This window comes from Falco naumanni, chromosome 4 (genome assembly GCF_017639655.2).
Source record: "Falco naumanni isolate bFalNau1 chromosome 4, bFalNau1.pat, whole genome shotgun sequence".
In the NCBI taxonomy this organism is placed as follows: domain Eukaryota; kingdom Metazoa; phylum Chordata; class Aves; order Falconiformes; family Falconidae; genus Falco; species Falco naumanni.
The window spans coordinates 28,058,604-28,085,976 of NC_054057.1; the positions used below are offsets into that span (position 1 = coordinate 28,058,604).

The 27,373-nt window shown below is 43.9% G+C and overlaps 1 protein-coding gene across 4 annotated transcripts in view; it reads left to right on the forward strand.

Moving 5' to 3' along the window:
* Positions 1 to 27,373, forward strand: part of EGFR (epidermal growth factor receptor) — a 158,825-nt gene that overhangs the window by 59,778 nt on the left and 71,674 nt on the right. Inside the window, exon 1 of one of the 4 annotated variants that reach the window (XM_040591356.1) lies at positions 2,512 to 2,692. The exons of the other annotated variants lie outside the window; for them this stretch is intronic. Coding sequence (XP_040447290.1) covers positions 2,572 to 2,692 — 121 coding nt within the window. The 5' untranslated portion in view covers positions 2,512 to 2,571. Of the gene's footprint in view, positions 1 to 2,511; positions 2,693 to 27,373 lie in introns of those variants that run through there. 4 annotated transcript variants of the gene reach the window in all.

Genomic DNA, 27,373 nt, shown 5'->3' on the forward strand with positions numbered 1-27,373 from the left:
TGAGGACAGGTTTTGACCTCTGTATTGATGGGAGGAATTTTTTGTTCTGAGCTCCATTTCAGGGTTGCTGGTTGACATTCAGGTGGCATCCAGAGGACATGCAGTTGGCTGCTCCCTCTGTGTTTAATAGTAAATACATATAGCATCCCACCTGCATCACCAGAAACCCATCTGCAATATAGAGAGTATTTAAAATATCCATTCTGATCTCTAACAGCAAACACTCAGCAGCTCATCTACCATGATGTGTAGCAAAGATGATAAATCACCTTAGCAAAAAAGCCTTCGTGAGACACCTGATTTTTTTCCTTCATGGATTTTGAAAATCATTTCTGCTTCCAAAAAGCCTCCAAAGCTTCATATACAAAGGGTTTAAGTGATACTTCATTTCTCCACCTCAAACGGCTTCCAGGGGTGGTAGTGCCAGTTCATTTGTCTGTGTCTTTACTCTGTCTGTGCTTTGCCAAACGCGGTGTGTTTTCCCAGGTACTTTCAGACAATTTGATAATACACGTGATGGTCACTCAATGGTCACTCAATGCCTACCTAGCATTTGATGTAAGTTGTACTCCCTGGCATAAATGCCTACCAAAGAAGATTATTTTTAAAAAAAAAAAAAAAAAAAAGCTTGTAAATTCTGTGTGTCGTTGACTTTCTTCCAAGAGTTGGTAGATCTGTTTAATTTTATTTTAAGTTAAAATGTAGAAGTTTGAAGAAAATAGTAGTAATTCAAAATGTGTATGCTAGGCTAATATGACATCCTAAAAGTAATGACAGGCAGAGCAGGCATGGTGAGCTCTAATGGAGGCGAAAGTGAGGTCACACATTTCATTTGACATAACCTTTCCTGACTTTACCTGCTAAGAGCATCCTCATTCTCTGCCTGCCCTTACCTTGTGCTAGTAAGTGCCACCCCCTCACTCATACCTGTCATGTTGTGTAACACTGGAGAATTTAAAAATAGCCTGGCAATTAAAATGGTTTGGTTTGGTTTTGGTTTGGGTTTTTGGGTGGTTTTTTTTGGGGGGGGGGGGTTGGGGGAAGGGGAGCCAGACCTGTTGATCCGGTTCACCAGATGTGGCTGCTGAAACAGTTGTGCTGGTGCAAGGGAGAGGGTGGCAGGCAGGCAGGGATGGAGGAGCAGCAGAACAGAAGTGAACCAGGAGATATGGCCATCAAAGAATTCACCTGGAAAACCCCAGCCTTAGCGCATCCTCATTTTCTGCCTCCTCCTTCTCCACAGTGGTCTTTGTTTCTTTTTAGAAAGACCCCTCACCATCCCTTCTGGGGCTACACATGTCTGAGCATTTGTCTCTTTCTAGACTTCGTGCAGGCTGATCCTGCAGGGTGATCTCTTTCCAAATCCTCCCCAGGTTGCTTACCTCCAGAGCATCTGAGGAGAGCTATTTACAGGAACCACTATACCCATTTTCATACCAATTAGCCATCAGCCTGGGACTTGTGATGAATCTCAGACTTCTCTTTGTCCTGTTGGATAGGTTTGAAAGGAAAATATATGGGTTTTGAAGTTAGTACAGTGAATTAGCAGCTGCTTGTCCAGTTTCTGGTGCATAATATTGTCGTGTTACAACAGGTTTGCACTGGAGTCGGGAGGCACTGGTATGCAACCAGGCTTTGGCTATGCACAAATCCTTCCTGGGTACTTACTCATCTGTAAGTGTGTGTATCGTGATGAGCAAAAACCCCCTTTCTCCCCTCCCCTTTCTGAGCTCCTCTCCCTTCTTTGTAGCTCGAATGCCCCCCCCCCCCCCCGCCCCCCCCCCCGCATGTTGAATTAGCATTGAATTTCTGGTATGCAAGCAGAAAGTTCTGAACAAAATACAGCCCTACCATAGGTAGCCTCTGCTCACTTTGGTGCATGTGTGTGTTGACGGAGTGTGGGAAAACAGATGGACTGAGCTTTACCAAATGCGATTTGGAAAGCATGTAAGCATGTAGGAACGAGCGGCATAGGCAGATATTAATACTTTAAACACTGGAGTTGTAGTTAAATAAGAAACTGGGGGGGTGGGGGGGGTGTTTAAGCAAATGCCAAGAGTTGGGTGGTGTGTTTTGGTTTTTTTTCATAATACCACTAATTATTAGAACACACTTAAAAGGTGTTTAACTCACTCCAGCCACTTCATAATGGCATCTTTCCTACTACAAAAACTGGAGGGAATGAGGCAGACTTGTCCACACAAGCTCTTTAATTTACTAGTCTGTAGTTTAGTTTTTTGCTTCAAGATGTCGTCAGTCTTTCACATGGCTCACGGTTTGTGTGTGCTGTTGCAGTCATGTGCCACCACCGTGCTGACGGGGGTTAGCATGGCTCTCCAGCAATTTGTTAACGTTTTGTAGCTGAGCGTGTTTAGCGAGATGAAATTTGTGTCCCCCAGTCTGTCCCTCTGTCCCCAGCATGGCAGTGCCAGAGCAGGTCTCGCTGGAGGTTGATGAGCTTTTTAGGTCAGCTGGTTATTTCACAAACCTTCAGCCATGGAGGGGAAGCAGCGTGCCACTGCAGCGAGGCTGGTTACCTCTGTAATGAAGTATTAATAACACTGCCCAGCTATGATCCGTGACTGCCTTACACATATTAGAGAATCCAATTTAGGTTCAACTCTTCCATGCCTGGCTCTTCAGAGATTCAGGGAGACTGGGGTTTACCATGCTGCTGACAGTGATGGAAACGGTAAGGGGTTTTTGACATAGGCAGGCACCAAAAGAGAAGCAGCCTTACAAATCGCTCGTACTTGGCATCCTTATCGTTTACGCTCAATAACCTTTAAAATGTTATTTTATTCAGCTTTATAAGGCATGAACTGTGTTTCAAGGGATTCGGTGCACTTCCATCTCTCATTGAAACTTCCAGATGTATTAGTGTACATTATTTATCAATAACCGGGTCTGTGTTTTTATATTGTTTTGTTGTTGGTTTTTGTTTGCGTGTTTGGGATTTTTTAAATGCTGTTTCCTAGAATTAGATGTGCAAGGCGCAATTGTTTAAGCTGTTTCTTTTATTTCCCTTTTCATCATCCTCTTAATAGTATCACTTGGTGAAAAACTGGGATTGGGCTGCAGCTTCATTTGGTAGAGTCATCCAGATGAAGCAATGATGATCCTGTGAAAGACAGAATACCTCGCCACCATTTCAGGGGCCTGAGGACAAGAAAGGGAAATACGCCGATCAGACAGCTTGAAACAATGAACTAGAGTAAAATGTAGGATTTCTTTTCTGGCCAAATTCCTTAGTTTTACAGACTAATAGGACTCAATGGAGTACATGCTTTTCATTTAAATGAGCATAGAGGTAAATTCACACAACCAGAAAAAAACTATTATTAGCCAGTTCAAACCTGGGTTTGTACTTTTTTCCCTTTTAAGGTTACTTAACAGTGTTTTGTCAAGAGTACTGCTCTTCGCGCACTTTAAAGAAATTTCCCTCCAAGTAATATGGATGCAAAGCTGCACAAACCCCCACCTTACTGACATGCTGCTCCTACAAGCCTGGAGCAAGCATCCCTTGCTCAGAGGCATAATAAAAACAGAACATAGAAAGTCTGCCTTTTCTTTTTCTTACATTGAAATGCCTGCATCAAGAAGGTATGAGTCTTGCTGCAAAGAATGTCTCTTTCTGAAGGCTGTTTTTTTCTGATTTTGCTTCTGCCTTCTCTTTGTTGTGACACCCTCGACTTGAAAAACCTAGCGCAGTCATGATGGGGATATTCCTTCCAGGCTTGAGCAAATGGACAGCCACCACCAAGGTAATCCTTTCTGATAATCGTTTATCATGTGATAACAGACACCAACCCTTGCACTGCACTTGGCCATGGTAAATTATTTCGTCTTTATGGAGGATTTCCAGCAGATCCTTCAAAGACAGTCAGATATGACGCTTGGTTATGGCACAGGCAAAAATCAAAGTTACCACTTGGGCAGCTTTGGTATTTAATTGCAACTTTTCAGCCTAGACTGGGACAACTGCTTTTGTGTTTACTGGTCTGAGCCCATCATTTTTAGGGCAATCACTTTCTCAGAGCAGCCCCGATGAGCTCTGAGCAGCCTGAAGGCTTCAATAGCATCAGGGGTCCTTGCATTTCAGTATGCTGCTGGAGCCCGCAGGCAAGGCTTCGCCACCGTCAGGTGCACACAGGAGTTGGTACAACAGTGTCGTTCCTTGGAAGACTTGATCAGCCAACTCGTAGTGGGGAAGCACCCTGCAGGCCAAAAACCAAAGCCAATGTGCTGTATTGGCTTGATGCTGTTCACATGCATAGGGATGGGTCTGGCCACCTCCTGGGGACCCCATGAATGAGCTTGCAGGGTCCACCCCTGCCTGTACCACTGAGACAGAACAAGAGGAGACATTCAACAACTGTGGCAGCAGTTTAACACTACAACACGTGCTAGCTGAGCACTAGGTGCTAGTCGGCGTCCTGCAACTCACGCAAGCGCTTCTGGTACTTCTGTTTAACCCCACCACAGGTCCATGGTGTAGCACCAACCACTAGTGCATAGGTACCCTACGAGGTCTTCCAAGCCACAGGCCAGTTTGAGGCTTGATTCAAACCGACAGGATGCAGTGACAGGGTTTCTTTCCAGCAAGCCTTGGCTTCCTTTCTTTCCTCACCTATTTTGCATGCAATGGCTTTGTTTTCCCTGGAAAGGTTTATTTTCCCCATGGAGCACCCCATCGAGGTCAGTCATTAGGGCTTGGAGGAGTGTGTCAGACTTTGAGTCATATCCTCATCTCTCATTCAGTTGCTCATGTTAGGAGGTTTTGGAATTGCGCTCTCTTTGTTCAGGTTTGAAAGATGTTTGTCTTTTCATATGTGAACCCTGTTGTTTATTTAATGACAGCCTTTCTGGAACAAAAAAATTAAACAGACACTAACCAGGAAAAAAAGAAGTTGTTTATGATTGCAAGGGTACCTGAAATGACTCTTTGGCATTCCTAGGAGGATGCTGAAATTGGAAGAAACAAGCATAGACTTTTTCTTTAAGTCACTTAAAAGTAAACTAAGGTCACTTTTTCCAGTCCTGCAGAATGACTTTTTCTGCCCCTTAAGGTTTTAGATGAGCTCACGGCTGGTGAATGTTTGATGTCGGAGGCTTACTAAAACACAAGTGCAAAATTTGCTTTCACACCTTTTTTTTATTTTTCTTTCCCCTCTGGGTTTTCATTTTCCCATCCAGGGGCAGATATTTTAGGAGGAACAATTTGGGGCAATATCAGAAAGGAATTATGAAAAATCAAATCACAATTATTTGCACCAGAAATCTGCTTAAGCATTATTTTAATCTCATCTGCCACAAGCTCAGTTTTACATTTCAGCAACCTGCTCTTTCCTCTCTCTCTTTCTCTTACCTTCCCAGTACCTTCATGTGGTCTCCTGGGGCGTCTTTCTTTTCCTCTAAAGTTCTGGTTTTAAAATATACTCCCTGCTTGTGCGAGAGGCAATATATTAAGGCCACTAGGCTGAAATTAGGGTATTTAAGGGTTTGGTCTTTTTTTTTTTTTTTTTTTTTTTTTCGGTCTTTTTTTGTTTGTAATATGTGTGTGTCTGTGTCAGCCACATGTTTTCTGCTCAGTTCTTAGCACACAGAGATGAGAGGTCTCTGTCTGTAGAGGCTTCCCCTTAACTCCAGTTACAAACCAGTACGTTCCAGTTTGATCATCCTGTTCAGTGGTTGGCACCAGTCAACCCAGTGGCCAACCTGATGATGCTCAAAATAGAGGAGCGGGTGTTAGGGATCCTGCGGAGATCCAGCCCACCCTTCCTTTGCCAAAGAGATGGTTCCTGTCGGTGGGGTCGTCTATTGAATGCTGCAAGAGGAAAGGCTTTGAAGTGTGTCGGTGGGGAAGGAATGGGAAATGCTTGTAAAGAAACTGAGGAGCTGAGGAAGAACTGCAAACTTCTGTGTAAGAGAGCGGTTTAGACAAGCACGTGAACAGAACAACGAGTGAGAAGTGGAAAATACAGGTGTCATCTGTCTGCGGTAGCAGAGAGCCCTAGGCAGAACATTCTCCTTCAGTGCAAAAGCTGGTGAGCAGGTCTGGGGGGGTGAGTAGCATCATCTGAGAGGCACTGCAGTAAGGTGGCCTTAGTTGCTGAGTTTTGTAGCAACTTACGTGTTGACAGAGCAAGCTGAGCAGCCAGAGCAGGAGCTCACAGCTGATGGGGAGTGTTTGATGGACCAGGAGGCAGTGGAGAGGAAAGGAGGAGGTTGTAAGGGCTTCGGAGAGGAAAGTTGGCTGGGACTCCAGATCTGAGACACACCAGCTTCCAAATGGGATGTTGAGTGATCTGCTTCTCTCTGCTTTCACCTTAAAACAGAAGACTGAATATAAACAGCACAAGTTAGTGTTTTTGTGACAGTCTCTGGAGCATCTGGTTTGAGCCTGAAGAATTATAATTATACATCACTGGTGTAGATGCTTACCTAATGAGTCTAACAGCTTCAGCACACCAACAATATCATATATGCAAGCGCGAAGTTTAACAACAGTGAATATCCTTGACTGAGGTGACTTTAAGTGAGAAATAAACTTTCCAAAGTCTTGAAAGAATGACACGCCTTTGTGTAGAGAGGCGAAGTGTTGGAGGGAAAAGGAGAGATACAGCAAGAGGCAGTTTCTGCACTTGCCAGCCAGATGTTTCAGTATAAAGCCCGGGAAGGGGGAACTAAGCCTTCATAAAGCATGCATATTTTTAGTTGCCTACTGTTAAAAAATGATTGTATTTCCTGAAAAAGCCATTTTTGTTCCTCCTTTTTTTAACCTTTTCATTCTTTTAATTCCCAGGGACGCTCCCATCTTTGCTGTTGTTGCTCATGTCGCTGCCACCCAGGTGCAGTGATGCTGCCGGGGAGCTGCGGCTGCTGGCTGCCGGGGTGCCGCTGGCACTGCGCTGGATGCAGCCTCTCGCGGCCCGACTAGCTGGCAGCCTGCACGAGATGTGGGGCCTTTGTGTCCCGCAGCAGAAATTCAAAGGGTTGTTGGGTCAGGGTTTTTTTGGCATGAAAATACGGTCCTCCTGGCTTTGGCAAAGTATACAGCGTGGTTTTTAAGTAGGAAGAGAAAATAACAAATGAAAAATAATAGAAAGAAAAGAGAGAGAAAGAAGGAAGGAAGGAAGGAAACAAGCAGAGTTTTCAGCTGTCGTACTGAGCACTCATCCTTGTGTTTCCTTTCCTTCAGGCAGGAACAAGAACTGTCTCTGTTTTTTCTAGGCCATTCAGGAAGTCTTACAGAGCAATAATAGCCCTGTTATCTAATAGTCAAAGTTTATTTAGGCTTTCACTACTTCCCCTGCCCACTTGAACCCTCCCCCTCACTCCCCCATGCAGTCTGCTGGGCTGCTCTAGCCTGAGCTCGATTTGACAGCCAAATGGGGGAGGGAAGCAATGCCTGCATGTCATTTCCATTACACTCATGCATATTTTCATCTGGAAACTTTTTTTTTTCTCTAAAGACAACAATAACAACAGGGAAAAAAGTGGCGATAAAGCATCCCCTTTATCCTCTTGGCAGTGCTCTGGGGGTTCACCCACATGAGAGACCCCCAAAGCACTACGTGCATGCTTTCGTCCAGCAGCACCGGTAAACTTTATACGATGTTGATTGGAGAAGTCCTCACCGTTAGTGCTGCCCAGAACTTACAGATACTAAACACTTACCTTACTTGGGTATATTTCATGAACAGGAGGATCAGATAAGAGCACTTCTTTATTAATCATTGCAGAAATCTTATCTTTTCCTTCCTTTCCTCTACTTCGAAGCATCCTGGCAATACTGTGATAGATTTAGATCAGGCAGTGGATGATAAATCCCAAAGGGTGTTTTGGTGGTTGTATTTGCTTACAAGTTGTCATCTGAGTGTTTCTGATGCTTGGAAGTAATAGTACATTGGGAAACCAGCTGATACGGACTGTGCCACATGGTGATGCACGCAGTGACACTGCACTGAGGGGAAAAAGCAAACGTTCCATTCTTTTGCCAACTTCTCTTCAGGCTCCACTGATGAAACTGTCAGGATGCATGGATCTGAGACAGCAAAGACCAAAGCAGAAGTAATTCAAAGCTGGTTAGCCCTCAGCCCTTCCTTCTTCCAAACAACACAGGTTTGGCGCTGAAGCTTGAGGGGTTATTGTGTGCAGTATCATATACAGTATCATATGCAATACTGAGAAGAGCCTCTAGGTTTCTTTTTGAGAAGTGGGGCTTAAAATCTAACATCTCTAATATGATTTTGATCGTTTTCTCACCATCCATTTCACATCTTCACGCACTGAGGAGGTGGGCTTTGGCTGGCAGACGATGCTCACCTTCCAGCGGGCAGCTTTCAGGCAAGGTTATTCCCTTCCCAAGGTAACTCCCTTGTTTTCAGGCAGCGAGCAGCTCAAACACACATGTGAATAGTCAGGTCAAACGCAGAAAATTTCAGCGCCATTTCTAAGTGGATTGCCAGGTTTTTTTAACATTGAAAATAAAATCTGATGGTGTTATTTTGTTAAAGTAATACTACGTTACAGAGCAAATTATAGTACGGTGGAACACCTATGGGCATGTGACATTTACAGTAAAGTCAAGAAAGTGCATTATGCTGTGAGCTACCCCTGTGATTACCACATCAATTGGTCCTAGAAAGAAATCTTGCCTTAGTGACATATGTGAAAGAAAAGATCCAGTCCACTCCTTTATGCTAATTCAGAGTCTTTGCAGAGCTGCAGTTTCAACTCCTCTTCTGAAGTGCTGATGTTTATGGCTGTATTCGGTTTCCCTGTGAAAGGACTAGTTGGCAAGTCAAAGATTTAAAGGCTTCTAGTTTTTCTTTGTCTTTCTGTAGAGCCAGTGAGTCATTTGCAAGGTTAAATTGCATTTCTGAGCTCCTCCTTTTTCTAAAAAAAAAGAAAAATAAAGAAATATAAAAGGCATGAGATTGTTGTATCTGTTTTGCAGCATTTCTATTACAAGTGATAATCACCCTGTGGCATTACTCAAGCCAAAAAATTGTACTTTAAAAAAAAATTATGCACAGGAGTTATCCTTTATATGTTTGTTTCTCCTCTGTTTTGGTTGAAGATGGTTAGGGCTGAGGTTATCAATGACAGTTTCACCAAGGGTTTTCCTCCTGGATTTCCATGTCCTGGCACTAAAGTAGGACTGCTGTGTCTGAACGGGCAGGCTGGTAGAGGTCTCAGGGTGGGTACCAGTAGGGTCCCAGCAAAGAGGGGGTGCTGGAGCACAGCTGCTGAAGGCTGAGCCATCCTCTGCTGCTGACAGCCAGCAGTGCTGACAGCCAGCAGTTCGCTTGTGCAAATGTACACTCACTGCCTCCCACAGAAGGGACATTGGCTGGCCTGGGTGTGGGTGCTGGCAGGGCTTTGTGGATTGTTCCCTCTTTGCCCTGGCTGGGTTCAGAGCAGAAAACACGAATGCATTATCCTCCATAAAAGCAAGCACGAATACGTGAACAAGGCTCTGTTGGTAATGGATATTCTGCACTCCAAGCACACAGCTCCCAAGTGATCTCAGGGCCCTTTGTGAACTTGTGCATCTGCAGTCGATAGCTGCCCGCAGAAATGACGTTTGCATGTGACTGCCCAACCTGCACTGTGCCCACTTAATCCCGTGAAATGGCAGCTCACATTCGTGACCCCTGAGCCTCCCAGTTGGTGGCCCAGCCTGTCCCCATGGGGTCTGCGCTGCTGTCTGGCTCCTGGGTCTGCGGGGAGCCCACGGCTCCTGCTCTGCGAACAGGGGCTTGGGCGGGGGTACTATGGTCAGAGCAGAGGAGGACTGAAAAGCTGCTCCCCTCCTTAATCTACTATTTAAAAGATTTCAGTGGGATATTATTTATATTATATATTACTTATATATATATATAAATATAAAAAATATTATTTATAGTAGATACAATAATATATAGTATATATATTATAGGATATGATGTATGTGTAGAAAAGCTGCTCCAGCAGTCTGCCAGATTTGCGGCTTCAGCTGGTTACCCCCTCTCGCGGGTGCGGGTGCATCAGTTCTGTAACAGGTGCTGACAGGGTGTATGGGAGCTGCTGCCAGTAACACACCTGGGATCCTGAAGCAGGTCTTCTGGAGATTATAAAGCACAACAGCTGGGGGGTGGGAACTGGGACTTCCTCAGCATCCCTTTGGCATAACCTGTGGCTTTGGTTTTGCCATTCCAACATAACATAGCTAATCCTGCCAGCCTGTAGGTGAGGCACTGGGAAAGCTGTTGCATGTGAGACAAATCACTGTCTGCTTTTTGTCAGGAAGTTGGTGCTGCGTGTTGTTGCAGAGGAAGGGAAAGGCGGTAAGTTATCCGTGTTAGGGCAAACAGGCAGGAGAAAATAGTTTTGTGATCTTTGAAGCCCAAATGTACATGCATGTTGTACATTTGGTTTGTGTTCTGCAAGTGGGTTCAGGTGAGCGGTTAGACATTTTGGCCTGTAAAGCTTTTGCAATCACACAAGTGTGCACATGTACCAGCTCTTACTGTACCTATGCATTGTGCCAGCCATGCAAGTCTGCAAAGCTCTGCTAGGCAGATTGCATTTATTCTTGGGGTTTTAAGCTAAAATGCCCCAAATAAAGCATTCAACACTAATTAGTTTAATATTTGCTTAAAATGTTTTGAAGGGGCTTTATGGAAGATAGGCAAGCAAGGGGTGAAAGAGAGCTCTCTCCCTTCCCCACGTGCGCTGCAAGTGAGTCTGGAGTATGTTTGTGACCAGGCAGAAGCTTATGCTGGGTCCTGTGGGGTCTTCTGGGCTGTGGTCCTGAAGGAGGGGGAGGCCAGGCAGCACTGCTCCTGGGGTGGCCTACCCCCGCTGTTGTTGCTGTGCCCAAAACCCAAGTGAGTTCCCAGGCTCTGGGGCACATGGGAGGAGACTTCATCCATCTTAAGGCAGTTTTAATGGTCTTTAAAAGATACATGTCAGCTATCTGTTAATTAAACTCTTACTCTAAGTGTTTTGGAGGCTGGGATGGATGTGAAGGGCATGCAGAGCCGTCCTGGATTTGCAGGATGTGAGAAACTGAGTCCTTGAACCTTTTCTTTCTCTGTAGCTCCAACACCCACCTGAACACCAGTACTAGAGCCACTATGGTACCCTTAGAGAGCTGGTTTGGCTTTTCTTAAGTGCATGCGGTTGCCACAGTGAATCCTCTCATGTTCATAAGGCGTGCCTTAGGACTCTAATAGACACCCTCTATGTGTGCCCGAGGAGAGTAAGGTGAGAAGCGTATTTTAGCAATCATATGCAAACCCAGTCATTTATTAAATATGTTTTTCAAGTTAATGAGAGAACATGCTGTCCACAACGCTCCCAGAGATGCCGCACACTGAACAACTTTCCACATTGCAAGAGGAAAACATAATTCTTGAGGCTGCACCCCAGGGGATGACGTCTGGTGATAACATTTATTCCTTTGGAACTTTTGTTTCTGTGCAGATGGCAGTGGCCATTGATGGAAAAAATATATTGGTGCGGTATCAAACTGCACACCCACTTAGGATATAACTCATCCTGTCTATTACACAAGAATATTGTTAAGTTTCAGATGTCTCCTGGAAATGACAAGGTTTAGGCTTCAGGGAAGGTTTGGATTAATTTTGTTGAACCAGATGTGATGATGAAATGGTATAAAATGGATGTATTCTTTTCACTGTGGTCAAGTGATAACCACAGCCATCTCCAAAGCATGAATTCTCAGCTCATTGTTTAGAGAACATAAATTAATTTTTTAAATTAATCAAGACTTCTAATTTAAGTAGTGTTGAGCTGCACACAAGAAGTTCTAGTCCTGGGTAAAAACCCTGGGATATAACCAGTTCAGTGCTGTATGCTATACTGAACTGCCAAAGAAAGACAGCCAGCACGATATTAACGGGGTATATTAGATAAAATACGTGCTGCTGCTCTTTAATAGAGTTTGTTTCACAGCTGATAAAGTTATAAGGGCATTGACAAATGTTTACTTTTGTTCATCTGCTCAGAGCTTTTAAAAAAACCCTAAAAAACTTTATGGAAATATTTTGTGGAAATAACTCATCAGATAGAACGGCTAGATATCTAATGTTTGCTTAATACAAATAAACCCACTTTATTTACAAGGTGGGTCGGGTGACATTTGCCAGCACAGAACCCTTTCTGACGAATTGGGTGTTATTCCACTTTCCAAACAAGTCTTCATTTCATGGGCATCAGAGTCTCTTCTCACAGCAGTTGCATCTAAGCTGCAGTTCAGGAATCTAAGACATCTGAAGTACAGAGCAGAAAATAGCCCTGTACTTTAACAAATTGATGGGAATTTAATTGTTGAGTCTAATCTTGTCCTTGGTTTAAGTCAACAGGAGATAAACCTGCAAAGCAAGGGCACAAATCAACACTTAAAAAAGCTTCTTAGGTGATAAATGCGATTTCTTTTATTTTTTTCAGAGGGAGCTTTGAGGCTGGAGCTTACAAACCTTGATTTCATTTACCCACTAATGGCCAGAGGACTAAAGCTGCCAAATCAGGCAGATAAGAGCTTTCACAGCTGAAAAGTAGAACATAAATTTCTTGAATAGTCCCTAAAAATTTGTTCAGCATTCTTCCCTTTTCTTTCTGTAACCAGGTTGTCTTTTCTCATCCATCCGCCGGTTACAAGTTTTGCTGAATTGTTTGCATGTGAAGGATTTTTCTTCATTACCTTAACAGAAGAAGAGACTGAAATTTTGAAATCAGACCTGTGATTGCTTTTTCTTATTGGTTCTGTTGCCTACTTTGATTGCATATGTAAGCAGTCATCACAACACAAATTGCAACCCTTATGATCATGCAGTTACCTGAACAATCCTATTTTTAAATGTTACAGTGGTGTTCTTTGATTCACTTCACTGTGAGCAGGATTGTCATCACTTGCCGTGGCTGCACTTTCTTTTCTTAGTATATTTATTATCTGTCATGTGCCCTTTTAGTGTGCTGGGCATGTGCCTTGCAAAAATACTCTTTTTTAGAAATCCTGCTGCATGCACAACACTGCAAAGGCCATCACAAGGATGCTGCGTTTTGGATGATTTTACTAATTGAATGCACTAAGTTACTTATGGTTCACATGCATTCTTGCCTTGACTTCTCTGGTGCTTAGTATGAGGGTAGTGACAGGAGCACGATGTTATCCCCTGCCAGAAAATAAACCCCTCACTGACCAAACGTTCCTGAAGTGAAGGGTGGACGGACAGAGCAGTGAAAAGCACTGCACGCCCCAGTCATAGGGAAATTCTTCTCATGCCCCTAGAAAACAAGGCTTTCATCTTAGTGGGTTTTCCCCTTCATGGTTAATAATGAGATTAACATTTTTTCTCCTCTTTTAATTAAAATTCCACCTACTTGCATGGCGACCTGGTACTGAGGCACTGCTGGAGTGAGTGGATGGGCTCCTGCTGCTGTGCAGGGGATCTGCTGAAGCCCAGCAGCAGAGCCAGCAGCAGGAGAGCGTCCAACGTCAAACATGCTTCTCGGCATTTGGGGGACAGCGCTATCTGAGGGAGGGCTCCCACCCAGACGTCTGACCTTCTGACAACTCTTAACTTTGTGTCTTTTTCCCTCCCTCTCTACCTATCAGACTGTCAGGGACAGTGCTGGACTTTTCCAGCCCCGGAGGAGTGGATGGGGAGTAACGCCTGCTGTCTCCCGCCAGCTGGGCCCTGCAGCTGGGTTAGCTTTGAAGCCAGTGGCCTTTCTTTTTCTTTTAAGTTACTCTATCTGGAAGAGCTGGAAATTTAGAAAAGTGAAACGCATCTCATAAAGTGTGAGATTAAAACTGGTTTTGCAAACATTAAAAGAATCTTCTGGTGCCTGATCTTTATTAAAAATGCTTTGTTTGAGCCCATATTTTATTAAAAAAATCTATTAGTCTGTGCAGTATCTTGGAATTACACGCCTACTTTTCATTTGAGGAGTTCTATTCATTTGCATCCAAAATTTCCATGACTATGTTCATGCAGAAGGAGAAGCAGCAAGGAAAGAGCACCTTCACTGCCCAGAATGCTCCCCTGAGCCAAGGCTCGCCAGACATACACTGTTAGCAGAACTAATAGGCAGAATGTGTAAGTCCGACAGCCATCCAAATAGGGTGTTCAGGTTTTTTTCTTTTAATTACAATGGAAAGACTTTTCCTTTTTACTGCCTTTGGCTGATATTTCTGCTGGTACGCTTCTTGGCTTATAAGGTTAGGGGGATTTCTTGTTTGTGTGGTTTGGGATTGTTACCTGTAAACCAGCAGCAGAAATCGATACATATGTCACAGTCTTTTTCAGGCTAAAAGTGACTCTTAACATCATCCAGAATAACACAGACCATTTAATTACATGTAGTTACTCCTGAAAGTGTTACTTCTTGGATTTCATCTTTCCCTTCCTTATGTTCCCTTTGGGCACCAAGGAGACTGAGTGGTGGAATTAAAGGAGCTTCCCCTCTGTCGAGGTTTCCTATGTCTCCCGGGTATGATACCTCACCCCAGTAACCCCAGTTGCCCTCACGGCTGGGTTCTCATGACCTCCTTTTCCATCACCCCTGTCGTCCCCCTCCATGAACTGTAGCTTGCAGCAGAGTAGACGATGGCTGGTTCAGCTGGCCCCGTGGTGGAGGAATGGAAGAGCCAGCTCTGTGCTGGTGCCCAGGGAGAGGGAGGTTAAAGTTCTGACCCACAGTGCACCAAGGTCAATGAAAGGTTTTTTTCTGTTTTGGCTCCCTAGAGCCTTTGTTCTCTAAATAAGGGGGCTGGGAGGAGAATTGAAAGATTATCATGTGAAGCTGTGCTTTTTTTTTCTAAGCCCATAAGTTTATATGTTTTGTTATTATAGTAATAGAAGCAATTTTTTACGAGGTCACATGCACTCACGTTTGGTCTGCATGAGTGACTTTGAGTGGAGACTGGTTTCTCTGTCGTCTTCACTGCATTTTTGCTTGTTCTGGGCAAGATACAGGCAAGTGAACAGAAGCATCACATTGTCAAGTGCTCTGTGGTTTTGAGTGCCTTGTTGGCCAAGTGCTCTGGTGGGAGATGCTGAGGGCTGCTGCTTTCAGGTGCTCTTTCCCATCCCTCAGCCTGTGACTGAAGTTTTGGGAAACGAGCACCTTGGGAAATGGAAAGAAAGGTGCCTCAAGATGCATGCCTCAAAAAGGCAACCCCTCAAATGGTGATTGCAGTTGGAAATTTAAGCAATAGAGAAGAGAGAGAAACAGAAAACTTACAGCTAAAAATCTAGGAAAGAGCTCCAGGTTTAATCGTTCGTGTCTTTCCCAAACCCATGCAAATCAGAGTATATGTGTTTATCCGCGTTCCTGGAAAGAAAACTTTGCCACAGCTGAAAAAGTGGTCTCTTAGTTTTATTTTTCTTCAGGATAATCTCTTTAAAAACAAACAACCCAACAAAAACTTCAGCTACTCAGGTTTTTTATATTCATATCAGGTCTTCTTTCTTTAAGATTATTCTCTAAATGCCATTATTTGATAGACTGGAAATCTGAAACAGCAAGAAAATCCCTGGGCAAATAACCAGCTCTTTTTCATGTTTATCTAGCAACTTTGACTTTTATTTTAGCCTTTTGAGCCCTTTGGTGCATTTGTAGAGGACAGTGCAAAGAACAGTCAATATTTATTCTAGTCAGCTGATAAATAACTGTGTGATTCAGGGATACTTAGTCAGAATATCATTGTCATGGTCATTGCTGACGTCTGAGACAGCGACAAGTTTATTACTCATTAGGCTTTTGTAGGAGTCTGTAATAAAACCCCTAAACACAGTGAGAGCTCTTAATGTCGGAGCTGAGCACATCGTACATGTGGAGAGAGCTTCTGATCACAGAAACTGAGGGAAAGGATCGGAGGTTCACAGTTAAGCTCAACCTCCAGCACTTCCACTCACCAGAAGGGATTTGTTGTTTATAAGCCCCTCTGCTGTACAAGGACTGGGTGCATAATTAACATCGCCGCAGCTTTTTAATTCTTCACCTGAAGAGCTCCCCATCCCTTTTGAGTGGGTGATCCGCTGTGCAGTCACGCGAGCAGAAAAGGTGGCATACTTCCTATTTGCACTTGGTCTACCCTTTGAAAAAGGAAGTTCTGGAAATATTAGCGGAGATTTTCTTTTTAACTAGATGAAGCTCATACACCAGTCCTTAACCGTTCCCTTGCCACCACCGCAATCTGTCCCAGCCCTGTGCAGTTATCACCCACCGGCAGGCAGTACAGTAGGGTCTGCTAGAGAAGCTGTGGCTATCTGAAAAGTCTCCTGCTCTGAAGCTGCTTTGATTTCAACCAGCTGAGCTTCTAGCCTTTGTAGGCCACATGTTAGGAAGCCAAACAGGGCTCTGAAAATGCAGAAAAACCAATTACAATGGAAGCTTTTCAGCTGTGTATTGAAACGATATAGTGCAGTGCTAGAAGCTGGAATGGCCTCATTAGAATAGATCCATGTTTGAAATAAAGCCTCTAACAACTTTGGTGTGTAAGTTAAAGATGTGTGCCAGATGGTGTATGTTTAGTGTTTCTCTTTTCTAACAGTATTTATGGTCCATACATTGAATAAATAAATCTGTGGCTTTTTAGTACAAAGCGCTCTGGTTAATATTTCTATTTGTGGTGTATTGCTCAGCTTCTAAATGGCTCTGTGTTTGGCGGAGGGAAACGTGACCCTGTTATTAAAGAGCAGTTCTGGTCCACGCAGGTTGACAAGCACCTATTTCTAAAAATCTCCTTGAAACACTCTTATGGTATTTTTGGAAGGTTTTTCTGTATCTGCAGTAGAGAAGAATATTGTAATACACAAAATGGCATCTCGTTGCCTTCATGAGAGCAAACAATTATTCTGGTGGCCACACCTTCTTCTTTGTCCTATTTATTACCTTGGCGTGCTCTTGATAAATGTAAACCTCAAGATCTGGCATGGGTTACGTGGGGAGGAGTTTTGTTTTTAATAAAACTCTGCAGGGCTATTAAGTGCTGCTAACAGAGCTCGTATCTCACCTTGCCTCACAGACGAGGGCCATCCAGATGGCTTCCTGTGCTCATATCCAGTCTGCTCTACATTTTCATCCTGCTTGTGAGTGATTTTGGAGACATCAGCATGCTCTCAGGCGCTGGGGTCTGTCCGCTCCTGTTAGATTTGGACACTACCCTACATAATGGTGAATATCCTCAGGGTTGGTGTAGAAGCACGGCTATATCCTTCCATTGAAACTTTTGAGGTCTTAAATGTGTCAGCCATACCATGCCTCTACTTAAAGTAAATTGAGTTTAAATAAATTAAGAGCAGAGTTTCTTCACCAACAGAGAGAGCAACATTCCTGTCTGGAAAGGGTTTGTAGCCAGAGGAGTAAGTTGTGCAGGCTTTTGCCCACATGCAGCTCAGTCAAGGGGTGGTGTTGCTGCAGGGTTGAAATCGGTGGCTCATATAATAAAGGCTATTATGGGGTGGCAGGAGGCTGATGTGGAGAGGCTGTCTAGGGAGTTGGGGACGGCGGTTTTCCAGAGGAAGCCTGCAATACAGGGAGAAAATCCCTGGGGAAAGGAGAGAAATGGGGATAGTTTTCAGTCTTGGATTGGTCTCTTTATGCTTGAATTCTGAATGAAAACATAATTATTTAAAAGGTTTGGCCTACGACTTTTAGGGAATAATAGGCTAGGGCTGTTAGAAAAGCAAAACATATGTATTTTTGAACATACACCAGAGCTTCTCATCCTGTGGTCCTTCATGGCAGACGGCTTTCTGCAGCAGAGGGGGGCTGGGGCTGCTTGTTTCTCATTCCTCATCATGCAAGTCTGCTCATTTCTCCTTCCAGCTCTAAGCCTTAGGAACAACACTGAAATTTTATCCAAATATATTACTAACGAGTACAGAAACGTTCCTGGAAAATCACTCGCTGCCTGTAAAATGTCACCCGACTTAATTCATCTGGTGAGGCATTTTCCTAAAGGTTAACGAATACGCTCGCTCTCAAAGATGGGTGTTTGGCAGTGGGTTCAAAACTCCTGAGGGGTGATGAGCAGGAAGGGGACTCAATGGGCTCCTTGAGAGGTGGCAGGAAGGAACAGGATCCCCACCGATCCCTTCGGTGCTGCTGTTACACCAGTTCTCTGGCGCAATCGCAGGGACCACAGTTGCGAGCTATGACTAAACCAAGTTACTGGAGCACAGCGGGTGCTTTCTCTTTCCAGGTCTTCTCCTGCTTTCACGCTGATGCATCAGGCACGCATGAAGTTTGTTGTTGTGCCAGAGGACAGATTCTTGTTCCCCATGTAAACTGAGGGACTTTCTTTTGTGGTCAGACTGATGATTTCCCCGGGGATTTGGAGGGGTTGCTCAACTCCAAGCCTAAAACATAGTGCGAGGTGTTCAGCGGCTAGATGGTCGCTCTGGGTTCTTCAAAGCTAAAATTCACTGTGCAGCTTGCACAAGGCTGCAGCCTTTAAGGGCTGTTGAAACCCTCAGGTTAGGCATCTAGCATGCCTCGTACAAGGCTGGCTTGTGGCTTATCCTACAGAGCAAGGGGAAGGAGTTCAGGTAGATTTTAGGGTAGGTCACGTGTCCTATCCCTTAATGCTCCTCTTGCTTCTGGGTGGCAAGAAGAAGCTACCCCAGAGTCCTTTTGCTAGCCTATTTGCTACTCATTTCCCATCATTATGCAGCTGAGCTACAAAGCTTCCATCATGTTCCTATACAAATATTTGGCTAATTATATTACCTCGGTTGTGGTGCCGATAGTCAAAGCCGTATGCTTCTCCTTTTTCATAGTTGTAGAATACCAATGAGAAAAACCAGTCCCCACCATCTGGAACCTAGTCAGTGGAGACTGAGCCATCAGAGGTAAAAAGAGGATGCATTCTCTTTGCTGTCCTGGAAATACACCTTTTTTCTTGGCATCCAGCTGTCTTTGTACTCAGTACATATTATATTTCTAGGCATCTCCTTCCCTCTTGAGGGAGCTGCTCATGAAGTTTCTCTTTGCCATGTTTTTTTGTACTTGTGTGACAAGGAAGAAGGAAAAACTGCAATAGAAAAGGTTTTTTTCCCGTAGAAAAGCAGCAACACGCACATCTGGTTTATTATGGTACTGTTTAGAAGGAGGAAATCAGGGGGCGTGGGGTGAGGTTTTGTTTGTGTTGCTTTTTCCTTTGGCTTCTCCTACCACACGCAGGCTCAAGCCCTGCCACTTGAATTGACCAGACGCCTACGGGTTGTCCTTGCGGTGGTCACGTGGTGGGTGTTCAGCAGCTACAGTAACTGGCTGCTGCAACAGGGGAAAGCAAGCCTGGAGCCTTCTTTTGTCCCTGAATTGTTGTGGAGGGAAGTCTAAGAGCATGGTCTCCCCATGTTCCAACATGGTACCAAGGTGCAAAATTAATTTTGCAAATACGTTGCAAATTGGAATTTTTTTTTTTCCCAGAAATATTGGGATATGCCTAATTCCTGCTAGTTGGCAGGAGATAAAATGAGACTGGGGCTTTTACCTGAGGCAGTGTGCGCCCTGTGGAGTCAGTGCCGGGATCAGCCATCCATGCTGCATTTATAAAGCCCAGAGGAGTACTGTGGAGGGGAGGGTATCCAGGTGTCCATGAACTGAAGAAACTTCTTGCCTTAGCACATCCCTTGCCTGACCTGAGGCACTGACATGGGCATGTTCTTCAGAGGGACACCTGTCCCTCCTGACTGCTGCAGAGATTTGTAGATGTGTCTTGGTGGCTCATAAGGCCACAGAACATGGTCTGTGGCTTTTCTGTAAAAAAGGAAATTTTATAACCTCTTTGGTTGGCTGGGGCCACACTGGTGGCCCATGAGGTTTGCTGAGGCAGGTGGCACTGCCGTCCAGTCCTGAAGCCTGACCTTCCCTTGGGAAGAGGATTTTCTCCTTTATCCCTCTGTAACGCCAAGTATCTTGTTGGTGTTTGTTGTCTAATACCACTGGCTTGTTTTTAAAGGTCAGGCTTTATGAAAAGCCACCGTACACGTGTTAGGTTTAATAGCATGATGTTCAAATAAGGAGGAACTGGTCCAGAGGCTTCTGCGTGGACTTAAGCATAGGTATCACTTTTTCCAGTAAAGTTCCTGTGCCAGTCCATAAGATGCTGTTCTTTATGCTTAAAGCACTGCAGATGCTTCAGCCGTTCCTTTAAGCAACAGGCACGTTATCACTGCCGTTGCTGAAGCCTAATGCGTTAATACAGCAATTGCTTCCCCAGCTTAATCACGCCTAGTTAAGAGCTGTGTGTACTGACCTTCCCCTCTGTTTTTTGGGGGAGTGTCAGACCTCACAGCTTATGGTGTTGGTGGCGATGTGCTTGGAGAGCCCCGTTACGCTCCGCTTGCAGTGCACTCAAGCAGAAGTTCACCCAAGTTGAAGGTCCCAAGCAGCAAGGGAGCCTTCTTGCCTAATAAATCCTGCAGGCAGATCTGGCCAGAAAATTTCTCTTTTATGTCTCTCCTTTACTTGTAAATTGAATTTTGATTGCTTCAAGAACTTTGTATAGATGTACATTTCCATTTGGGAATCATGACATCATAGTCATGAGACTATGCAGTCTCAGCTGGGCTGTGCACACAGGGACTGTATTTTGTTGTACAGATGTTTTCAGCAAACAGTTATATCAGAGATCTCTTGTAAGAACATTTGTTGTAATTTGTCTGTCTGGGTGTTGGGTTTTGGGGTTTGTTTTTTGCTTCCCAGCAAGATAAAAGAAGAGCTGACTTGATGCATGAAAAGAATGTTGGTCTTAAACCAATTATTATTTTCTCCAGGCCAGTACGAGAGAGAAAATGCGTTGGATTAACAGCAGTCTGGTTTTCTTCAGCATCCTCACAGCCTCTGAACTTTGATCCAGTTCTTACTGGAAAAAAGGGTGACACCTGTCTCATGGAATTAAGCTTTTTGCGTCTTCTGGTGAAGGGCCAAAGAAGAACAGGATGTTTTTGTTTATAGTTAAGATTTTGTTGCTCTTACGCTTTATCAGTACTACAGAGTGAAGTATGAAGTATCTTGAAAGAGTGAAAGGGGTTTGCTGTAGACATACATAGAGATAGAAAATAGGGAAAATATCAGCAGTGTGTGCAGATTTCATGGATGTTCTTTAAAATCACTATTTTAAATTTATTGTTTGTAGTCTGTTTTTAGGATAACTGCTTGAAGAACAGGTGTGTAGGCACGTGAGTTTTGTGCTAAGCCATTATGGCAACTCAGGAAAACGATGTGAAGCTGAAACTCATCACAGAGCTACATACTAGATGTACTTCTTACAACCAGCTACTTCATAAGCAGAATTATTGCACTCTCTATGAATGCATTTTTCCAGATTAATAGTATCAGAAGCTCAGGAAAGATGCTTCTTAGCTTTTGTATATGGGTGTAACTTTGTTCCTCAGCATATATTAAGTGGCTAATTCTGCTTTTCTGAAGTCTTGGGGAACTTGGCTGTTATATAAGATTAAGTGCAGCTGTGAAGCTGTTGTGTGTTTATATTTAAATACATGTCTCATGAGACTCTTGGAATTTAATTCTACCCTTGCTATTTGGCATGAGAGAACCCGTTGTGCTCAGTATCGTAATCCAGGCATCACAATAAAAGAGTCAAAATGGCATGCCACTGTCTGTAGAGCCCTAACCTTAAGGCAGCTCACATTTACTGTTTTTTTTGCTGGGTGCTAAATCACAACAAACTGAAACAAGCATGTAGCATATAATATCAGTTCAGTCTAGTCTGCAAATAACATTAGTGGGGCCAGTAAAAAGATTGTTTTCTTTGATGGCAATTTTGTTTGTAGCTCTGGAATGGGCATAGTGGCTTCTGTAGCTTAGGAGGCCTTTTTAATGACGTGTCTGTAGCTCAGACTTTGAGAAAGAATGGAAACAACCTTTAGTTAGGGTTTTTTGTCCCTGCAGGTTTTCAAATTATTTTAGTATTAAAGCCTTTTCTCTTTTTTAGTATTTTTTTCCCCCAATGGTATTGTTTACAAAGAAGTAAGATGATAGTACGTTTTTGGCAAAGGAGTTTTCTGGGGGAAACTGCCTACAGTTGAAAGATAGGCAGATCTTCAACCCCAAAATTGTCACTAGGGCATCTGGGATCCAAACGAGGTGCAGATCTCATTCTGGGCAGATTCTGCTATTTAGGGTAATTGTGTTGATAACAGCTGTCTCATTGATTTGGGATTTTAATAGAATCTTTAAGTGTCTTTAATAACTTTTAACGATAAAAATGCACAACAGCTGGAAGGACACCATAGATCCCCTTTAACTTCTGCGGTCCCAAACTGCAAAGTGTAGCTGGAAAGCACAGAGGCACACTCTGTCCTCATTCTACAACACCTCAACCTTTCGCTGTCCCTATTCCTATATACTTTTTCTTGTTCCTTGTCTTTATATTAAATCTACCTGGGTTTACTATAAAGAGTATTAACATGAAAGTCCTATCCAGTCTAGGAAACCAAATGTATTAGAAAGCCTGGTGTATTCATCAGCACTTTCAGTGCCTTCTGAAAAGTTATTTGATATTGGGAGGGAGGAGAGAAAGAGGATTCTTATTGTCCTGTATTTTTCATTAGCTTTAGGCAGAAGAGATTTCAGCTGAACTTCTAATATACAGGGCAGAGGAGAATATTGTGAAAATCCTCTGGGTACTGCGGAGTAAAGTGAAAGGAGAATGGTAGAGGAAACTTCTGTTTTTCCTTGCAAACAAAAGGTCACGTTTACCAGCTTGGAAGTGCTTTGGAAAAGTAAATGATTACCTGTTCATCGATTCTAGGGCCATTCTGGGAGCTTCTTAATAGGCTATGTAGTCATTTTTGCATACCAAAAGGATGTGAACTTTCTTGTCAAATACATATTTTAAACAGTGCCAGAAATGTACTTTTTTGTGTAGTAGTATAAGTGGTGGGAAAGAGCCTGTGTTTCTGGTTTTGAAGGTAACCCTTGCAACCCTGCTAGAAATAGTGTGTCTGGGAGCACACATTTCAGCAAAGTTGCTCCTCTGCCCAAACTCTGGAATTTCGAGCAGATTTTCCAGCAAGTTGTGGTTTGATCATCTCAGACACTAGGCAGACATGGCCATTTCGATGCTGTGCCCCTTCCCAGAAGCAGACAACTACCAGGACCCTGGTTCAGGCAGGGCAAGCCCATGAAGCCTGGGAGAGGATGCTCAACTGGCCAGTCTGGAAAGGGTTTCTCTTCCTGGTCTAGCAGAAGCTGGAGCCTGTTTACCTTCGGACTGTGGTTTGAGCTTGTCTAGTAGCAGAGCAGGTGCTATGAAGAGACTTGAGTATCATGACTGGGGGAGGGATTTGAACAATTCAGCTTGTTGCTAATTTTCTAAATTTATGATGCTGTTCTTTTATAACTGATGATGCACAGTAAGCAGTGATGGTAAAGAGATGACAGCAGTGTTTGACAATGGCTTGGACAGTTTTTCAGGATTACTTTTCAGTTGTTAGGCATGGAACCCTCACTGACAGAAGGCAAGATGCCATATTTGCTCACCTAACGGTTGCCAGCATGTAAAGGCTGCCCAGCACGTGGCCTGTCCCTCCAGACCAGGAGAAATGGATGCCTTTGGATTTATTTCAGCGTTAGATGAGATGTCTGCAGTGGCTGCTTCCTGGAGTTTGGGGAGGGAGGGAGGGGAAAAGATCAGAGGAGCTGCAGCCATGATGTGAAGAGGTGCAGTGGTCCCAAGGTATCTCCTCGCAAGCCCCACGCAGGAGCGGTTCTCCTTCCAACTCATGTGAGCCCTGGGGCATGTCCCTGGCTCTGTAAGTCGAGGACTTGGTAGGTTGCTAAATCCAGCAGCTGTACTTTAAAGACATTTGGGATTGTATAGCCCGAGCCCTTTGATGCAGACCATGTTTGTATTTTTTGTTTAGATACCTCGTTATAGGGGTTCTGGTTTTTATTTGTGCTATTCGGAGGAGCAAGGATGAAAAGCTGAAAGTATAAACACATCTGGAACTGGGATTCCTTGGGGTCCTTGAGTCAACCTGTTAGAAAGTGGGGGGGGGGGGGGGGGGGGGGGGAATCTTGGCTGATGACTTACAAGAAGATTTAGAACCTGCAGTGCAACTCCTCCAAGCTTTTCTGGTACCCAACCATGCTCAGTTCATTTAATCAGGACATTTAATTTCTTAAACGGTAGCAAGCATTCAGCTCTTCATTTCTCTAGGCACAGAATAAAATCAGATGCATGACTTGAGTATTGGAGCCCAATTTCTGTATTCACATTCATCATCTGAAAGATAATTCGAGCTCAGCCATGAACATTTCACATCTACATTGGCTTTTTACAAAGATGGACAACACAATTACCCACAATCAATTTTTCTTATTAAGACAGAGGAGAAGGCAAGTTCATTGCTCACTAGTGTAATTCCGAGATTTTTCTGTTAACAATAAAAGGAGCCAGGAGGAAGCACAGCAATGCAAAATTGAACTTTGATTCATAGGTGGAAAAGGAAAAAAAATCATGTAGGTGTTTGCATCTTTGGAAGTCACACAGGGCTGTGTTGGTATGTTGGGGTTTTTCCATTGACTAATTAAATACCATCTTTTAATAACACACTGAATGCTGATTTCTCTCTAATGAGGTGAAAACACTGTAAGATGGTCTGTGAGTCATCTCAAATTCCAGCATGCCGACATTGGAAATTATCATTGCAAATACTGAGTGAAGAGCTCCTGTTGGGCTGCTCGCCACGCTGGTAGCCCTTGTGAGCAACCCAGAGCCAAACCCCTCATCCCTTTAACCTGTGCTCAGAGGTGGGATGTGAGCGGGCTTTGTCAGGGATGGAAAGCAGCGTCAGGAGGAATAGAAGCATCTTTATAGCCTGGTTCTCTATCTGTTTCTGCAACCTGAGAAGAGAGTATTGTTTAATGCTCTGCCCGGCAATGCCTGAACAGTATTTTATTGTAGCAAATAGACCTTGGTCAGGTTTTAGAAAACAACTAAGAAACTATGATCACACATATCCAACATCTTCATATAGCAAGAACAGCTTGTGTAGGAGTGAGGGGATGGGCGCGACAGAAGTTGCAGACTTACATTTAAAGCTTTGGCTGTTATTACACAACTGAAAAACTGGTTTATATCTCTCTGCCTGAGTAGCGCGGATCAGCTGGAAGAAATCAAAATGTGGAAGGTGGACCTGTTCCACCAGCGACAAAAGTCCGTCCGTCAGTTTGATGGAAGAATCTCTTCACCACCGTAACTGTCCTCTGCATTGAGAGGATTGGGTTTTTGTGGTTGGTTTTTTTTTTTTCCCTGAAACATCTGGTTCACTCAAGGCAAGGGAAGAACTCATTGTTTACACAGAGCGGTTCATATTGCAGACATAGACGCTTTAAAATAGTAGCGCTCTCTTTTGGTATGTTGTTCATGGTGTGAAATAAAAGGGAAAACTATGAGAAGCAGCTAATTATTGGAAGAATATTAATAGAGGAATAACAGTTTGGACCCCCCTGCGAGGCTAGATTGCTAAACTGAAAAAATGGAGCTGGATGTTGTTATTTGAAGTGTATTGTCATTGCTAGTGAGTCACGAACTCCTATAGAGTTAAAACAGTACAAATCCTGTTATTTCAGGTGGTTGTGTAAACTGCTTAGTTTCTGTGTAATTCTGCCACTCCTGGTAAACACGAGGCAGAGAGGAGAGTGGGAATAACCACCCCTTGTACTGGTACCTTTGCCGGTGACATTCTACTTTTTTTCAAGGAGAGCTAGCATGAGTGGTTTTGTTAGGAAAAAGGGTACAAAATAAAGTCACTTATTTTCCCCTTTATGCCCACCAGACAGATCTGTGAGGCCCCGAAGCAAGTCACTAGCAGGGGAGGATGGACTGTTTGGGAGCTAAGAAAAATATTTAAAGGCTGTGTAAATATACAGAGCATCGGTGCGTAAACGCCTCCTGGTAACTAGATGCTAACTTTCCGTTCATGCCACAAAAGACTGAAAGCGAGGCATCTGCCTGCAATAGAAGAAGAGGTGGAGGCAGCTTGCTGTCCCTTTCTATGCAGCATGCTCCCGTGTGGATTAAAATGCTGTCACTAGGTCACCGTCACAGCTTCGACTGCCACCAGGTTCCCCTCCCATGTCACTGTGGGCAGCTGCTTGGATTTCAGCTGCAAGGCCAGCCAGGGTCCCGCAGAGGTGATCCCAGCTGCAGATGCTGCACAGAGGTGTGCCCTTCACAATTAGTGGGCCATGAATAATTTGCATTTTTAAAGGTATTTTCATTAATATGACACGTGTCATTGCAGACGTATTCATGTGCTGGTGCCAGCAGTGAGCTCTGATAATTTGTTAAAAGGAAAGGAAAATTGCTAAAAGTTTCTAAATTTGTAGGAGCAGTTTCCCACTCCCTAAATTCCAAGAACAGATTTCTCAGGTTTTGGTTTCAATACCTTTCCTCCATAAAATAACTTCCCAAAGCAGAGAGGATGGGGAAGCAGATAGGCTTATGCCAGTGCTGAGAAGGAAATAAAAGATTTCATGTTGCCACAGCTCAGGCAAAGCCCCTTCTGTGTGCAGAGGTGGGCTCCAGGGTGCCAAAAGCAGGTGATCTCCAATCGCTTTAAAAAGGAAGACAGTGCACACATTATCTATTGGTTAATAGTTGTTCTCTGCTTTACGAGTAATAAGCTGCAAAGCAAGAAGGGACAGGTACAAGAAAAATAATTGGGAGCTCTTGCTTTTTCCCAGATGAGTCAGAGTTCCTGAGAATATTACCTTTGCCATTTATGCAGATGATCAAGAAAAAAAAGCAGAGAATTAAAGAAATACTCTTGAGTTCACATGTGCATCAACCCTACTTTGAAACCTGCTTTACTGTGTCCTCGCTCACCTTCCCCAATGCAGTTTTTGCATTGCAAAATTTTTAGTTACCTGATTTTTTAAGGCAATCCTGGAATTGGGAAGTAAAATGTGGATCTGGATAAGTGCTGCCTTGCATGTTTTAGGCTATGCCCAGAGACCCTGTCGCTTGAGTGTACCACCAGGTGGGAAAACCAGTGCTGCTCTCCTGTGTCCCAGGAGCAGCACTGGTTTTGTTCCTCTGCTTTCCTCTCAGCTCCCACAATGTAAAACGCAGGCTTGAGTGGGTGATGAATCCAGGGAAAAGTCCGTCCCCACGTGGGTGCCTGGATGTTCTTCCTCCATGTAATGTTTTTCTGCTTGTGGTTTGGATTTTTCTGTTTACAGCCCAGAAGCTGATTCAGTGGCCATTCAAACCCGCGCCCGACTTAGCAGCTGGCTGCACTTACTCCACCTGGTCATTGCCCCCTCCCCATCTCTCCTCCCAAATCCCATGTACATAACTTAGTACATGAGC